The sequence below is a fragment of the Heterocephalus glaber genome, unplaced genomic scaffold, assembly GCF_053883595.1.
Source record: "Heterocephalus glaber isolate CG9 unplaced genomic scaffold, H.glaber_assembly_v1.0 deba00000281, whole genome shotgun sequence".
NCBI lineage: Eukaryota > Metazoa > Chordata > Mammalia > Rodentia > Bathyergidae > Heterocephalus > Heterocephalus glaber.
In genome coordinates, this window is record NW_028258139.1 from 1,639,195 (window position 1) to 1,657,819 (window position 18,625).

Here is an 18,625-nt window from a genome sequence, read left to right on the forward strand (position 1 = left end):
TAGTAGCACCAAGAATGTAATGTAATAAAGTAGTGTGATAACTGTAGTTTATTTTTCAGCCAGTATGGTGAACTAAGTATGGCTTTGGAAGTTGGAGTCGAGTCTTTCTTTCTCTTGCATCATTAGCTATAGTAGATGCTGCAATCTCACAGACCTGGCATTTGGAAGTAGGTGATGATTGGGAAAGGATAGGATGCCACTTCTTGTTTGGATAATGCTGTTCACTTGAGTTCACACGGCAGCACTACTACAGGTGGACCAGTGGAAGTGAAATGGAAAGAGCAGTAGTATGAGGGTCAGAAGACTGTCGTGTGACCTTTTGCAGTTACCATTTCTGGGTTTAAGTTTCTTTGTATAACGGGGAGTTTGAAGTAGATGCTCAGATTTTTCTGCTTTAAAATTCCTTGGGGCTAGGGGTTTAGTTGAGTGAGTTCAGTCTCCAGTACTAAAATTTAAGTTCCTGAAGTCTGAAAGTGTTTCTATCTTGGTCACTGTTCTAATCTCAGTACTGTATAAGATAGAGCTGAGTATGTAGTGTAAATATGTACTTTTATTGAGCTATAATAGAGGATAATTCTGCAGAAGTAGGATGGATCTCACCTTTTCAAATTATATGCCCTTGTGCAAGTTTCTTAACACCTTGACTTGGTTTCCTCACCTGCAGAATGGAAGTACTAAATTACTTGCATCTATAGGGTATATACTGCAGGTGGAATAAAATGATATAACGCGCAAAGTATTTAACATAATGCTTGGCACACAGTAACAAAGATTGTTGTCACTGAACATATAATTATCTGCTTTTTATCACTTTCACCAATTCAGATCACCATAGTTGTTTATTTCTTAAAGAACCTTAAGTAAAATGTTTATCTTAATTGGTTAGGGTGATTAGGAGAAAGGTCACTGTAGGTTTATTCCAGGAGTGTTGGTTATTTAGCTTTTTCTTCCTGCCATGGCCTGTATCTGTAAACCCAGTATCACCAAAGAGGTCTGAATAGAAAGGGAAAATAATGAAATGAATGTAAGTCTGTTCCCTCTTCTTGGAAAGCAGTTTAAACCATATGTCACGTTGCTGATGTGTTAGAAGAATCAGCTTTATATGCAACAAACAGCATTATGTAATGCTTATGACAGACCCTGCTTTTTAAAGAACTCCTAGAAGTATGACCCTTTTTTCTTTTTTTCTAATTGATTCTTGGTCACAGATGGATCAGAATGTTTGTGGAAATGTGGGTAAAAGAAAAATGAGTATAATGAATAGAAGATACAGGTCTATAATCTTTTTTTTTTTTGGCACTAGGGATCACGTGAAGCAGGTGGTGGCACCACTGAGCTAAGTCCCCGACCCATAAATTTTTTTTTTTTTTTTTTTTGTACTGGGGATCAAACTTGGGGCCTTGCGCTTGCGAGGCAAGTGGTGGAACCACTGAGCTAAAAACCCCGGCCCTTTTTTGCCCTTTTTTTGGTACCGGGGATCGAACTCGGGTCCTTGTGCTTGCACAGCAGCCAGCGAAACCACTGAGCTAAATCCATAAAGCAATTCTTTTTTTGGGGGGGGGGTACCGGGGATCGAGCTTGGGACCTTGTGCTTGTGAGGCAGGTGCTGGAACCACTGAGCTAAATCCCCGGCCCTATAGTCTTAATCAAAGCCCATGGGATCAAATATATTTGGGAATTCCAACATTTTCGGATTTTACAAAGATAATGCCTTTCAGTGGGTCTGGGCCGTTCTAGTAATCAAACATTTAACGTTTCTATAGAGAAATGCAGTACTTTTACAGTAAGTGAGATAAATAGAACATAAATATCTTTACATCTATTGAGGTTAGGTTTTGCTACCAAATGAAATAAAAACCTCTGAGAGTACTGGGAATGTCGCTCAGTGGCACCGTGCCTTCCTGGTAAGTGTAAGGTCCTGAGTTCCATCCCTGGTACTGGGGGAAAAAAAAACTCTGAGAAAATTGTTTTCCAAACTATAGCAGCTTTTACTTAGCGTAATATTTTTGAGATTCTTAAATGTGATTATGTTTATTAATGTTCCATTACTCTTTTTTAGACAACTTTTAAAATTTATTAGTACACATTTGCCATTCATGCAGTTTACAGTCACCTTAGGGAGTGGTTACATGTACATACTACAGCTTTTTTTTTTAGCTTATTTCTTTTTTTTTTTTTTGGTACCGGGGATTGAACTCAGGTCCTTGCTCCTGCACAGCAGGTGGCGAAACCACTGAGCTAAATCCCCGGCCAGCTTATTTCTTTTTTTAAGTCCCCTTCCCCTTCACCCCCTTCTATTCCCTTTTTTTTTTTTTGTCTGATTTTGTTTTTAATTAAATATTATGGTCACATACAAATTTGTGCTGATGTTGTACCTTCCCCACTTTAATAACACATAAAACAGTACTTTCAATCTTGTGTTTTTAAATAGCTGTTTAAATACTATCCTGAATAATAACTTAGTCCAAATTAAAGAATTCAAAAATAAAATCTAACTTGCTATTGTATCATGCTTTTAAAAGGATCTGAACTTATAGATCAACTATAAAGTGTGAGAAGTGTTAAATATTCTTTATTTAGTATTATACATACACCACACTGAAATGCCTTTTAGTAAGTAAAAGGCAGCAGGTTTTCAATGCAGGGAATTCTAATTAAATTGGCATAGTCAAGATAAAAAATGTAGATGTTCCTTCCTTGTCTTCAATCACTGCCTTTAACAAGTTAATAAATTGAAACAGGAGTCTTGCTTGGTTGTGAGACAGTGAAGGATTTCCCTGGTATTTAAACATACTCACACAACCAGTTTTATATATATAAACCTAATTGTAAAACCAACCTCCAGTGGGTTTTGAGATAACATTCTCCATCTTTGTGAAAAGTTGAATATTACTAATCAAGTCCAGCCATATGTTTAGAAAGGGAAAACAGTGATAGTATTTACTGAACTGGAATTACTATCAAAACTTGAAAAAAAAAATATCCATTTAACTATAAGCCAATTTTACTTAAATCAGGACTGTCCAACAAAAATATTCTGTCAGCCACTCATGATCTGAATTCTGGTGTACGAGATCTATTAAATTATGGTACACATAAGAAAGCCATGAGACGTTTCTGTTCTGTAATAAATAAGGCAGTGACTATTACTCATTAGGTGCTTTTTTGAGCTATTAAGTCTCCCCTTTCTCCCTTCCTCTTAATGCCAGCGAAGATCATTTTTGTTCCGGGGATGTACTTCTAGGGATTCTCCAAGTACTCCATCCGTGTATCCTCTCCCCCGGTGATGCCTTTGTTCTCGTTGGTGTCTGTGTAGGAGAACCCAGCAGCTTGACCTGTCTTCCGCCCACACAGACCATGGAGATTTGGCCCCGTCTTGTGCTTGCCTCCCTTCTCCGCAGTGTGGCACTGGGCACACTTCTGACCAAAAATCTTCTTGCCTTTCTCAGCGTCACCACTTTTAAACCTGCCGCGGCTTCCGCGTCCGAGGCTCACTGCCCTTTCATTGTTACCACAGAGAAGCCAGACGTCCCATTCCCTACCTCGAGGACACGCTGGTCCGCGGCTAATTACCGGTGTTGGTGCAGCCACACTCGTTCTCTCTATTCCCTTTTTCATACCTGTTGATTTTATTTGTCTTACCTCATGTTATAGCATATAGTGTTGACAGTAATTGGGGTTATTAGGTTTCTGTATATGGCACATCTTTGTTATTCTCATCCTGTGAGAAATTTATAGCCTTTTGTTTTATGAGTTTGTTTTTTTTGATACTGGGGATCCAACTAGGGACCTTGTGCTTGCGAGGCAGGTGGCAGAACCACTGAGCTAAGTCGCTAGTTCTTAGGAGTTTTTTTATTTTTGGGGTCAGAAATATGTAATGCTGTAGAAGTTCCTAATTTTTGTTTTGTTTTATTTTTTGAGACAGGGTTTCCTTATGTAGTTTATGCTGGCCTTTAACTCACTAGCCCGGGGTAGCAGCCTGAGTGCTGTGATTACAGGCATGTACCACCATGTCTGCAAAAATTACTGTTTAATAATAAATTTTAAGGCAATATTTTTTTCTCTAACAGTGTTTACTGTTTTAGTTGCCTTGAAATAAGAGTTTATAGAATCTTAAAATCAGAAAGGATATATAAGCTGTGAATTATTAAAACCTTTACAGGGCTGGGAATTTAGCTCAGTGGTGCTGCTGCCTGCCTGGCAGGTGCAAGGTCCGGAGTTCAATCCCCAGTACCAAAACAACAACAACAAAAAACTCTTTATAATCTATTTTATAATTCCCATTGAAGTTACATTTTCATTAGTGAGGTACTGAGTTAAATTAAAATGACCTATATGTTTTCAAAAAAAGGTTAAAGCCATTTTATTTTGGAAAGCTAGGTCTAAGGACAACCAACTTAAAGTGGAAAGTTATATGACTGGAAGCCTGTACTTGATTTTACATTTTAAGAAGTATAATACCATGAAATTTTTTGTTTGCTTCTTCCTATATGGTGCATTGTGAGGGAGACCCTCTGGGACTTTGTATGTTTCTGAGATGTCCTGTGTTTCACTGATTTGTAAGATGCCTAGTTTTCAATATTACTATTTTGGAAAGCAGAATGAATTATGCATGTTGTTGGCTAGGTGGCTCTTGGGGTGTACTTTCATCAGTAGAACGTCAAACCCAACACCAAAACTTGTGAAATTGGCTTTCAGAATTTTCAGAATTGGGGGTCATTAGCTTGGAATAAAATCTGAGGTATATTGGTAGAATAACCTTGAGTTCTGAGGAACTGTCTTAATTACTTTTCTCTCGTTGTGGAGAGAAAATACCCAGGACCCAAAGTTAAAGGGTTTATAGAGCTTTCAGTCTATAATTGGCTAGGTCCGGGGCAGGGTGGCATTGCAGAGGAGAAAGAGTTTGTGGCCGGTAGGAGGTAGCAGAGCAACAAGGGATGACCACAGCTCTTTGTATCCCTTGTATCTTTTTTTCCAGTACCAGGGATTGAACTCAGGACCTTGAGCTTGGGAGGCAGGCATGGTGCCACTGAGCTAAATCCCTGGCCCTTTATCACTTATATCTTATTGAGGCTACTTAGGATGGGTAACACTCACACCCTTAATCTTAGTCCTGGTGTCCTTGATCCTAGCATTGCACCATGAATCAATTCCAGTGTCATACACTCTAGATCTAGCCACCTCTAAAAAAGTGCCACCTATGACTGCATGAGGCTTTGTGGAGACATCTAGCCAGAACCACGGCAGGAACTAAATAGTTGGGAACAGCAGTGGATATGAAAAATAGCTCCACTTTCCACTGCCTGAGATCTCACGGCATTAACTCTTTTATGGATTCTTTTATGAAATGTTAGATTACTAGCCTTCTACATAACAATTCTTTGTGGGATAAAAACAGAAATTGTTGAATCTGAATCAAAAAGTGATTCTTGAGGGCCCAGCTTTCATTGTGAAGTCGTTTTAGTAACACCTTAGTTGGTTTGTTTTACTTATATTTTAATTTATATATGTAAAAGATGATATATAATAAAAATTCTAAAAGTTCTTTCAGCAAATAAAGGTAAAAAGGAATAATAAGAAAACATCATAGTTTTTCTTTATTGCTTGTATATGTGATTATGTGTCCAGATATAGTGCAGTAAATGAATAGTAGATTAAATGCAATATGATTATGCAAATATATTAGATAAAATATGAGTGAGCATGTAACAGGTTGAACTACATGGCCAAAAGCTGTAGGTGGTGCTGTTGCTTCTCATGTAATTTTATTCCTCTTAATTTTAGGTGTTTTCTGTAATTTTTCCATGAGTCATATTTTGTTCTCTTTTCATCATTTGCCTGGGAGCTTTTGATTGTAGATGGGAATTGGCAGTAGAAAGGCTTACATAGATCTTAATTTTGAATTTTCTTGTAGAATTCGCTCTTTACTATGTGTGAATCAGGCAGATAGCAGTGTTTATGACAGATTGTGAGATACAGACAGTAAGATAGAGAAGACATTATTAGAATTGCAGCAGAAATCCCCTTTTCTACTCTCCATCTGTCTGAGTTAAATGCTAGGAAGGCTGTGACATAGGACCTCCCACTTTCCCAGGTTTGACTCCTTCCTCAGGCAGGAGTTCTCCATGGAAATTTGGGGCATGTTATAGTGCCATGGTAAAAAATTTTACATTTCTAGTCAGGACACACATATAAACAAATTCTACTGAAAAATAAATGTTCACAAAACAGAACGTGTCAGTTAGTTCACAAGTGCTGGTCATAACTCAGTAAGTGGATTTCATGATAAGTTTCAACTCCCATTTGAAAGACACTGTATGTGTGTATATGTATCTTTGTTCTCAGAGCTACATGAGTTGGTTGGCTAGTCCTTCCTTTAGTGTCACAGGAATTCAGTGGAAACTTTTTATTTTATAGGCTGGAGCATTGGATTTGCTGAAAGAGCTTAAGAATATTCCCATGACTCTGGAATTATTACAGGTATGTGCTTATATGTATTAGTTGTTTGTTTGTTTGTTTTCTGTTTTCTGGTACTGGGGATTGAACTCAGGACCTTGCACTTGCCAGGCAGATGCGGCGCCACTGAGCTACATCCTCGGCCCTGTATATTAGTTTTTGAATTGGTAATTCTTTGTAAAATACTAAGACGTCTTCAGCACTGGTATGAGGATTTATTACTGTCCCCTTATGGTATAAATTACCATTAACTTTTTAAAAGACAGCAATATAAATTAATAATCTTCTAAGTTGCCATCATAAAAATTTGTTACCGTTCTCGAGACTAAAACTTGAATTTAGGGTTGGTAGTGGCAGTAAAATCTTGTGAGAAAATTTTGAACTTGTGGCCCTGATTTGGTCTCGCAGCATTTCACTTTCTTGGTCTGTCATCTGTGGCTGCTGCCAGCAAGAATCTAGCCTCCGGGTAAAGATGAGAGAATATCATTATTTTCCTTTTTTAAGCAATAGCCAAGCATGTACACAGTGGGACATCTAGTAGACGTTACATAGATTTAGTACTGAAGTCTCTTTTGTTCCATCAAGATTAAAATAAAGCAGGGTGTGGTGGCTCATACCCGTACGAATTCTAGCACTGTGGAAGGCCGAGGCAGGAGGATCACAAGTTTGGCTTCAGTCTGGGCAATTTATTGACTTAGTGAGACCTGTCTCAAAAATAAAAATAAAACGGGGCTGAGGATGTAGCTCAGTGCAAAGGCTCATTGTAGATTCAGTTCTTAGTACCACAATACATCCATACATGTATATATACATACAGCTTTAATAAAAATCAAAATGTTAAAGATGGATATAAATATAGTCAATAACAGGAACCTGGCTATTTTTCGTTAGAGATATCCTGTTAACCCATGAGTGTCTTCCTTAATATTTCTGTTTCATGAAGTGACAATTTGGAAATGAGTCACATGAGTATGTGAACATGGTTGGGGAAAAAAGTAGCATTTATTTTCACTAATATCTAACTGAAATCGAACATTTCTTTTAATCATCAATGCAGTTAACTCCAGTTATATTAACAGTATTTATGGCCATAACCAAAAGAATTCACAAATATTTTAACTTTTAAAAAATTTTTTATTTTTTGGTACTGGGCATCAAATTCTGGACTTTGCCCTTGAGAGGCTGGCGGAGGCACCACTGAGCTAAATCCCCGGCCCCACAAATATTTTAATTTTAATTAACTACAGTTACAGATGTATTAAAATCCATTTTTGTTTATAATGGTGCTCTTATACCTTATGTTAGATCTTATGTAATATTTTGATAAGAAAACAAATTACTATATTACATTTTAAAATATTTTATAATTGGATTTTATAATTGGTTTCCTTTAATCCTGCTATATATTTTAGTTAATGCATTTTAAGAGCATTCTGAGAAGGGAGTCCATAAGCATCACCAGACTACTACAGGGAGTCATCTATGATGGGGAAAAAAGATAAAAAGAAAAAAATAGGTTAAGAGCGCCTCAGGCTGGGGATGTAGCTCAGTGCCACGGCACCTGCCCGGCAAGCACAGGTCCTGAGTTCAGTAGGGTATGGGGGCAGGGCTGGGCATGGGCAATAAAAAAAGAACTCCTCTAAAGATAGATTCAAGAAAGAGGAAGGAAGCAAGTTATGAATTACTTACTTCTCACTTTAGGTTTCTGTCCAGGTATCAGTAACTTGGTTTTGTTTGCTTGTTTGTTTGGTACCAGGGATCGAACTTGGGACCTTGCATCTACTTGTTTTTTAAATCATCTTTGATAATAAACTTTCTTTTGAAACAGTATTTCACCCACCTAGGTGTTAGTCCTCCATGCAGGGATTATCCCCCAGGGCTTTGTGGGTAAAACCATGTAAAAAACCATTTAGTAATGTCAGCATGTATTTAAGAGACATGAGTAAGGTTAGAGTGAGTGAAGAGGTTGAATAGAGTTTGTGTGTGTGTGTGTGTGTGTGTGTGTGTGTGTGTGTGTGTGTCTTAATAGCAAAGCACTGACTGGTACATTTTAGGCATACATAATGATAGCACTCATCATTGGGAATTTGGACCTGTACATGATACATCCGCCTCTTTTTTCCCATTCCCCCCTCAAGCCTCCTCCCCTCCGTATGTACAAAAGCTTTGTTTTCATTTATTCCTTCTATTTTCTCCTTTTATTCTTGTCCCTTCCTTCCTTTCTCCCTCCCTCCTCCCTTGTTCCCTTTCCCATTTGAACATTTTATTCCCATTTTCCTATATCTATTATGCATTTTAGTCCTTGTTTCCACTTTCGATTTCTCATACCAGAAATGTGTGTCCAATTTATTTCACTTAAGAGTATGGTCTCAAGGTCCACCCATTTAGCTATAAATGTCTGAAGCTTATCCTTCTTTATGGCACAGTAGTACTCCATTGTATAAAAAAACCCACATCTTTATCCACTCATCAGTTGATGGGCATTTGGGCTGTTTACAAGATTACCTATTACAAACTGTGCTGCTATAAACATGGGTGTGCGTATATTGCTGTGGTATGATGCTTTTAATTCTTTTGGAAAGGAGAATAGCTGGGTCAGATGGAACCTCTAGTTTTAGTTTTGTTTTTTGTTTTTGTTTTCTTTTTGGTACCGGGGATCGAACTTGGGTTCTTGCACTTGCGCAGCAGGCAGCAGAACCACTGAGCTAAATCCCCAGCTCTCTAGTTTTAGTTTTTTGAGGAATCTCCACACTGATTTCCACAGTGGTTGCACCAGTCCACACTCCCACCAACAGAGGTGAAGGGTTCCTCTTTCCCCACAGCCCCTCCAGCATTTGTTATTGGTTGATTTCTTGATAGCAGCTCTTCTTTCTAGAGCATAATGGAATCTCAGCATTGTTTTAATTTGTATCTGTTGAATGACCAATGATGTTAAACATTTTTTCATGTATTTGCTCTTTCTACCTCTTCATCTGAGAAATGTCTATTCATTTCAGATGCCTATTTTTGGATTGGGTCATTCAATTTGGGAGGTCTGATTTTTTTAGTTCTTTATATATTCTAGATAGTAGTTCTTTTTCTAATGAATAGCTGGTAAAAAATTTTTTCCCACACTGTGTGTTGTCTCTTAGCTCTGTTGGTGGTTTCTCTTGCTGTGCAAAAGGTTTTTAATAAGGTGAGGTCCCAGTTGTTGATTCTTTATGGTATTTCCTATGCCATCTGGGTTTTCTTCATGAAGTCTTTGCCTACTTCTCAAGCATTCTGCCTGTTCTCTTTCAGCAGATTTATTTATTTATTTTAAAATAAATTTTATTTTATCTCATTCCCCCCTCAATCCCCCTACTTCCAGCAGATTTAGTGTTTCTGTTTTAATATGTGGATCTTTGATCCATTTCAATATTAGGTTACTGCATGGTGAAAGATATGAGTCTAGGGGTTGGGAATGTAGCTCAGTGGTCCTGTGCCTGCCTGGCAAACACGAGGTCCTGAGTTCAATCCCTCGTACCAAAAAAAAAAAAAAAAAAAAAAAAAAAAAATATATATATATATATATATATATACAGTTTCAATCGTCAGCATGTGGAAAGCCCGTTTTTGCAGCACTATTTATTAAATAGGCTATTTTTCTTTTAGTGAAAGTGTTTGGCTCCTTTGTCAAAGATAAGGTGGCTGAGTATGTCTGGAGTTGTTTCTGCAGCTTCTGATCTGTTCCATTGATCTCAGGTCTGCTCTTTTGCCAGTACTATGGCTGTTTTTGTTTTTTTTGTTTGGTACCGGGGATCAAACTTGGGACCTTGTGCTTGCAAGGCAGGCAGCGGAACCACTGAGCTAAATCCCCAGCCCTCACAGTAGCTATGTAGTATAATTTCAGGTCAGGGATTATGATACCCCCTGCCTTGCCTTTGTTGCCCAGAATTGCCTTTGCTATTCTAGGTCTCTTCTGGTTCCAAATGAATTCTAAGATTTTTTTTTTCTAATTCTGCAAGATACGCTTTTGGAATTTTGATCAGAATTGCATTAAATCTGTATAACAATTCTGGAAGTATGACCATTTTTACTATATTGGTTCTTCCTATCCAGGAACAAGAGACATCTTTCCATTTTTCTGATAACCTCTTAAGTCTCCTTTTTCAGAGTACTGTAGTTTTCATTGTAGAGGTCTCTTACTAGGTTCATTCCTAGGTATTTCATTTTTTGGTGAAAAGTGTTGTTTCCCTAATTTCTCTGTCATTGAGTTTGTTATTTGTGTATAGCAAAGCTATTGATTTTTGAGTGTTGACTTTGTATCCACCTACACTACTGAATTTGGTTATTAAGTCTACAAGTCTTTTGGAGGAGTTTTTGAAGTCTTCTATGTAGAGTATCATATCATCCACAAATAATGATAATTTAACTTCTTTCCTATCCTATTCCTTTTATTTCTCTCACTTGTCTAATTGCTCTGGCTAATGTTTCCAGAACTATATTGACTGGTTTTTTTTGGTACTGGAGATCCAACTTGGGTCCTTGTCCTTGCGTACGTAGCAGGCGGCAAAACCACTGAGCTAAATCCCCAGCCCAAAAAACTTGCTCTTTTTTGTTTTTTTGGTACCAGGGATCAAACTTGGGTCCTCAGCTTGCGAGGCAGGCAGTGGAACCACTGAGCTAAATCCCTGGCCCCTCCAGAACTATATTGAGTAAGAGTGGTGACACTGGACATCCTTGTTTCTGATTTTAGAGAAAGCTTTCAGTTTTTGTTCATTTAGTATGATATTGACTGTTGGTTTTTCATAGTTGGCTTTTATCAGATTGAGATAAAGACCAACTATACCAATTTTCTGTACTTTTTTTTTTTAATCATGAATGGATGTTGGTCCTTGTCACATGCTTTTTCTGCATCTATTGAGAGGATCATATGGTTTTTGTTCTTGGCTCTGTTAATATAGTGTATTACATTTACTGATTTAGGTCTCTTGAACCATCCCTGCATCCCGGGATAAATTCAACTTGATGATGGTGTATAACCTTCTTGATGATTTGCTGCATTCTGTTTGCCAGTATCTTTGAGGATTTTTGCATGTCTGTTTATTAGGGAGATTGGCCTGTAATTCTCTCTTTTGTGGATTGAGTTCTCATTTATACTAATCTCTAATTTTCAAATGCTTCTTTTTTTGGAAAGCATATGTATTTATATAATAAATACTTTTTTTTTTTTTTTTTAAACATGATCAGCCTTTCTCCTTTTTTTTTTTTTTGGTGCCAGGGATTGAACTCAGGTCCTTGTGCTTGTGCAGCAGGCAGTGAAACCACTGAGCTAAATCCCCAGCCAATAAATACTTGAATTTTTATTCTGGTTGAGAATTGTGCTTTGGGGTTAATCTGATCACTTAATCTGGGAGTTCAGGAAAGCTTTTGTGTAGGTGGTAAACCTGGAGCTCAAGAGAAAGAAACAGTGTTTGGAAGTAAAGGTCAAGAAAGAGCTAGTCACATTGGGTTGAATATAGAGGCAACTGTCTTCAAAATATGGCAAGCTAAATGCAATAACATGCAGGATGCAATCCTGAGAGCAGTACTGTTACTAGGCAGGAGAGTGTATGATCAGATTTGTACATTGGAAGTAGCAGGCTACAGACAGAAAGACTTACTGACTAATGCAGTTATTCAGGTGAGTAGTAATAAGGGTTTGAACTAAGATATTAGCTGTAGAAATGGAGAGAAGAGGACTTTTTTTTTTTTTTTGGTACCGGTGATTGAACTCAGGTCCTTGTGCTTGTGAGGCAGGCAGCGGAACCACTGAGCTAAATCCCCAGCCCTTGGACTTTCTTGTTAGTGATGGACAACTTGAAAGAATTGGTAGCTGATTAGATGAGAGTGGAGGAAAGGAGGAATTTAGGATGACTGAGATTTTTGCCATGGTGACTGGGTACCTGCTGCCACTTAACAGCATGTGAAAATCCAAGAAAGGTGATGTGAGATGGAGTTGGGATGAGAAAGAAATAAAGGAGGCAGAGTGAGGAGATACAGGATAATTTTGGATACATGGGGATTTGAGATGCCTGTGAAGCAAATATGCAGATATCTGAGGGGTAGTTGAGTATATCTTCTGGAGCAGTACTGTCCAGTAGATTTTCTCCAGTGATGGCAATGTTTGATATCTGTCTATCTACTGTGGTAGCTACTAACCCATGAGTGCTTGAAATGTGACTGAAGAACTGAATTTTAAATATTAGTTAATTTAAATTTAAATGGCCATATGTATAAACAGCTCTGAAGTGTTTGAAGAAGGATAGGTTTGGGAAATATTGGGAGCTTAATAACATAGGGATGGATTAGATTCTCTTAGAAGGGTAATTAGTATTAGGATGTAACAGACTCGTTATGTTAAGTGAGAATTGAATAGTCCATTGGTCTTTACAATTGGTGTAGCCAGTGACAGAGTAGAAGGCTAATTTGTATATGTTCAAGGTCAGGAAGTCAACAGGAAAACAGATACTACAATAAATAGAGGTAGTTTTGTAAATTTTTTATGTAGTAGATTCATTCATCCAGTAATTACTAATTAAGGGTGTGTGTGCCAGGTATTCCACATGCTAAATATAGTGGTAAATAAGACAAGAGTCCTTGCCTTCATGAAACTTAGATAAAGGGCATAAACATAGCTGTATGTTTCTTCTTTTTTTTTTTTAGCAGCTTTATTGAAATATAATGCACATACCATGCAGTTCACTCCTTTAAAGGGTACAATTCAGTGATTTTTTTTTAGCGTATTCAAAGAATTCTGCTACCTTCACCATAATTCATTTTAGAACATTTCATCACCCCCGAAAGAAACCATATACCTTTTACCAGTTACTATTTCTCCCTAACTAGTCATCCTCTTTCTGTAATAGACAACCACTAATCTACTTTCTGTTTATATGGAGATTTGCCTGTTCTGTAGAGTTTATATGAATGGAATCATTACAATGTGTAACTTTATATGTCTGGCTCCTTTCACTTAACATGCTTTCAAGGTTCTTCCATCTTTCAGTATGTAACAGAACTTTATTCCTTTTTATGGGTGAATAGTACCGTATTCCATTACGTGAATACTACATTTATTTCTTTTTCAGATTATGGACATTTGGGTTTGTTTTTGGTTATTATGAATCATGTGGCTATGTGTACATGTACAAGTTTATGTGAACATACGGTTTTGTTGCTCTTGGGTAGATCTCCAACAGAATTGCTGCGTGATGCAGTAATTATGTTTAATATTTTGACAACTTACCAGACTTATCCCAAACAGCTGCATCATTTTACATTTCCAGTAGCAGTAAGGGTTGTAGTTTCTGTCCATCCTTGCCAACATTTGCTATGATCTTTAATTATTATGTCCATTCTGGTTGATGTGAAATGATATTTCATTGTGGTGTTGATTTCCATTTTCCTAATGAATTCATGATGTTGAGCATCTTTTCATGTGCTTCGTCGCTTTTTCTATATTTTATTTGGAGAAATAATGTATCCAGATTCTTTGTCCATTTTAAAATTGGATTACCTCTTTATTATTGTGTTGTAACAGTACTTTATTTAAAGTCCTTTATCAGTACAGAATTCACAGATGTTATCTTCTGTGGATTATCTTTTTACTTTCTTGGTGGTTTTCTTTGAAACACAAGTTTTAGCTTTTCCTGTAGTCAAATTTATGTTTTCTTTGGTTGAGGGCCAGGGATTTAGCTCAGTGGTTCTGCCGTCTGCTCCGCAAGCGCAAGGACCCAAGTTCGATCCCTGGTACCAAAAAGAAAAGAATCATTTGCATGTTTTCTTTGGTTGCTTGTGCTTTAGGTGTCATATTTAAGAAACTATTGGCTAATCCAGGTTCATGAAAATGTACTCATTTCACTTTTGAGTTAATTTTTCTGTGTGGTGTAAGGAAAAGGTCAAATTTCATTCTTTAACATTATAGACAGTTGTTCCAGCATCATTTTTTAGGAATATGTGAATTTTCTTGATATTCTTATCTAAAATCAATTGATGAAAAATGTAAGGGTTATTTTTAGAATCTTTTTTTTTTTTTGGTACTGGGGATCGAACTCGGGAACTTGCGCTTGCTAGGCAGGCGGTGGAACCACTGAGCTAAATCCCCAGACCCTTTTTTTCTTTTTTGAGAGACAGGGTTTCACTGTGCAGTAGTTCAAACTGGCCTTGAACTCACTATATAGCTCAAGCTGGCCTTGAGCTCAGCTGAGATCCTCTTGCCTCAGCCCCCCTCCCTCCGAGATTAGAGGCATGCACTACCAGAACCTATTTTTAGAATCTTAAATCTATTCCATTCATCTGCATGTTTCTCCTTATATTGGTATCACACTATCTTGATTACTGTAGTTTTGCAGTAGGTTTTGAAATTTGGAATTAAGTTCTTCAACTTTGTTCTTCTTTCCCTGGATTGTTTTGATTGTTTGGGGTCCCATCCATTTCTGCCTGAACTGTAAGATAAGTTTGCCATTTTCTGCAAAAGGAATTTCATTGAGTTATAGTTTGGCTTGATTAGTATTGTGATATTAGCACTTAAGATTTCCAGTCCCTGGATGGGATATCTTTTCACTTGTTTAGGTCATCTTTTAATTATTTTGACAGTGTTTTATAATAGCTTTTTAGTAGCTATTTGCTTTTTACCTTAACATTTAGTGATTACTTTCACATCATGGCAAAAACTCATGAGTGATCAGGAGAGATTATTTTCTGGAGTACACCAATCTGCTTGTTTTTGGTAATGTTAAAGTAACTCTTGATTTCATTATTCGTTCCTTTCTGTTTTGCCATCAGTATGCAGTTGATTCCCTGAGTCTGCTTAATGTGTTGCACTCTACTTTTCCAAGGCAGCACCTTTCTTTCTGTATGTGTGATGTACTATAGAAACATACTTTCTCTGCTAGAGTTTCACAGTTATATGGTAGTTCCTCTTGAAAACTTTTTGTTAGTCATACAGTTAAGAAAGCTGTTTAACCCCACAGTTTTTAGCATTGTTGTATACTTTTATAAGCTCACGTATTATAAATTTTAGCATAACTAATTTTAGGGAAAATTTCTGTAGTGTAAAGAAATTTTAGAAGGAAGTTCAGACTTGGTTATCCAAGTAAATAGCTTCTTAATCCTTCCTTCTGTGTACTTTCTTCCATTTGCCCTGGAGTAGGCCCTAAAGGAAAAAAACACCTCAAATATTATTTTTTACGTTACCTCATTAGCCTAATTTCGTATTTTGACTGGATAATTTTTTCCTTAGGTAAACATGTTTATTACTGATAACTGTATTATCAGTATGAATTTTTGTAGGTGCTAAGTGAGATAATTGACTTTAGTAATCAAAACATCATGTAATAATTACAGAGCAATCACTCAACAGCATACAGTGTATTCCTCTTGTCCTTACACTTTTGCTTTCCTGCATGCCTTTCTTAAAATGTCATTTTCTTTGCCAACTCATGTCAGTCTTAAGCTTCAGGACAACGTTAATACTTCTAATCAGGTTTTTCATTTGTTCAAAAAATAGGTTTTCTTCTAGAAGACTTTGTTAACTCCACCATTTGGAGCCTTTAATATTGTGGGATCCCCTTTAGTTTTCTTCTGTTGAACCTTAACTGCTTTGTTCAAGTTTCCCAGAGATGCAATACAGAACACTCTGGTCAACCACATATTCTAAATTCTTAACAAAACTTTGTCATGAATCTTTTTTACTGATAGTTGAATAATTTAGAAGGAAACCTTTAGTACCTATTTATTTTTCTACCTCAAAGCTTGCAGCAGGGGTTCTCTTTCTTTTTAACCACTAAGAATTTCTTTTGTTTCTTTTTCTTCCTTAGACTATATCTTTTGAAAGATTGTCTACTAACAACCAAAACTTACTAAATAATTTATCATTTAAAAAATTTATCGTCCATAATTGGGTTTCTATAGCGTTTGTGTTCTTTGAGCACAGTTTGAAAATCACTGATGAGTTGAAAAGAGCAAGGACTTTGAAGGTGGCCAAACCTAGATTAAGATCCCAGCTTTGCCAATTAGTAATGGTGAAGGCTGGACAAGTTGTCTATTGGTACTTAAACTTTGCTCATCTTTAAAAATAGGGATAGGGCCTGGGATGTAACTCAGTGGCACTGAGCCTGCCTGGCAAGCGCAAGGTCCTGAGTTCAATCCCCAGTACTAAAAAAAAGAAGAACAACAAAAAAAGGATAATCCTCTCAAATTTGAAGAGTTTTTAGAAAAATTAATGAATGTGGGTGTTCCCAGTGTAGAATAATTCTAGGTGCATTATTTTCCATATGGTAAGTGTTATCTATATTCTTTCAGTCCATTTTAATATCTCTCAGCAGTTTGCTAATTACAGGGCCCCAGAGTAAATTTTAAAACTCTGTAGGTGGCAGTTTTTGTTTGGATAGCTTCATTATAAGTTGTATCAGGTGATTTATGAAGTAATACAGATAGAAGAATGTACAGAAACAGGTGTATGACTGTTTCAGCTTGCCTTGTATACAAGTACATTTTATACTTTATTTTCACTTTTCTCTTGTAGAAAGGCTAATCTTATTTCACTTGCTAGCCTTATTGCACATTGCAAGCTTGCAGATTTCAGTGGTAGAATATTGATGAATCCAGTGTTTGATGTAAAGGAGTGTGAAACTTAAGTATATAGGATGCTGTTGTAAGAATTCAAATAATTGAAGTTTCATTTATTTTAAAGTATGTGCTCGCTTTGGCACCACATACACTAAAATATTCTAAAGTAAAACAGGAATCCGGAAAAAAAGAAAGTGTAAAATACTAAATTTTTGAAATAAAACTGGTGTACATATTTTTTTTGTTGTTGCCTTGCAGTCCACAAGAATTGGAATGTCAGTTAATGCTATTCGCAAGCAGAGTACAGATGAAGAAGTTACATCTTTAGCAAAGTCTCTCATCAAATCCTGGAAGAAGTTATTAGGTATAATTGAACTTCCTTTACATGTACTTATGACATTCTGGTTTGTTTGAGTGATGGTTTTATTTTTTTCCTCTATGGCTATACTGAAATCAGTGCCTTCTAATAAAGGTGAAGGAAAGCCAGGTATGGTGGTGCATGCTTGTAATCCTAGCACTTGCGAGGCTGAGGCAGGAGGATCACCACAAGTTTGAGGCCAGCCTGGGCTATACATAGTGAGTTCAAGGCCAGTCTAAACTGTATCGGGAGACCCTGTCTCAAAAAACCAAAATAGAAATGAAGAAAAGCGGGGAGTGGATAGATAGGTTAAGTTAAGGGATTAGTTTAACACATTCCTGCTGGCAGGTCCATGGCTCAGTCCCATGGGGTGGGTGCTCTTGGGACAGTCATACACGTTTGGCCACAACATGAACATGTTAATCTCCTCAAAACCTGCTTTTCAGGGCTGGGGATTTAGCTCAGTGATTCCGGTGCCTGCCTCGCAAGCTCAAGGTCCCGAGTTCAATCCCTGGTACAAAAAAAAAAGTTGCTTTTCAGACTAGTAAATTAATGGTTTCTGACACAACAGGATAAGCTCTTTAAGAATTTTTTTTTTTTGCAAGGGAAAAATTATACGTACTTTTTGAAGTGGTTTTTGAAATAACTCTTCACTTTTTAAAAAGTTAGTACACATTCATTTTGGCAGATTCATATATGCACAAAATATGTAGTACTTTAACCATTCCCCCCATAACTCTCCAGGTCCCACCCTCACCCCTGGGTTCACTTTTTGGGCAGAGGTTATAATGTGAAATAATTTTTTTTTTAACTTACAGAAAACTTGCAAAAGTAATAAAAAGAACTCATATTTGCTTTATTGAAATCTTTTAAAATATTTACTTTATTTAAGGTAAGAAAGTTTCTGCTTTTATTGAAAATTTATATGTGACTCATTGTAATAAGCAATGGTTGTCACAAAAAAATAGTGGTGCTATGCTAGAGAAGAAAATATTAATCTGGGCATTTACTCATGTACCATATTTATTTTTTTCATCATCTCTTTGTTATTTTTATTCTGACCATTTGAGAGTGAGTTTAATATATTGTATTTTGCTGGGGATTTAGCTCAGTTATTCTGCTACCTGGCTCACAAGTGCAAGGTCCTGAGTTCGATCCCTGGTACCAAAAAAATTGTTTTTTAAATTCTGTAATGCTTAATTGTGTATTTTCTTTGGAAAAGCTGTTTTTATTAATGCA

At 36.8% G+C, this 18,625-nt stretch overlaps 1 protein-coding gene and 1 pseudogene across 4 annotated transcripts in view; one reads left to right on the forward strand and one right to left on the reverse strand.

The window, feature by feature from the left end:
- Tcea1 (transcription elongation factor A1) overlaps window positions 1-18,625 on the forward strand; it is a 68,458-nt gene that overhangs the window by 5,446 nt on the left and 44,387 nt on the right. For all 3 annotated transcript variants that reach the window (XR_015440536.1, XM_087185513.1, XM_004837510.3), the window contains exons 2-3: window positions 6,418-6,480; window positions 17,287-17,392. Coding sequence is in view for 2 of the 3 variants with exons in the window: in XM_087185513.1 (XP_087041639.1) it covers window positions 6,418-6,480; window positions 17,287-17,392 (169 nt within the window). In the remaining variant the exon portion in view is untranslated. The remainder of the gene's footprint in view (window positions 1-6,417; window positions 6,481-17,286; window positions 17,393-18,625) is intronic.
- LOC147830186 (cytochrome c, somatic pseudogene) lies at window positions 735-3,618 on the reverse strand (annotated as a pseudogene). The gene has a single exon (XR_015440256.1). The product of XR_015440256.1 is annotated as a cytochrome c, somatic pseudogene (transcript).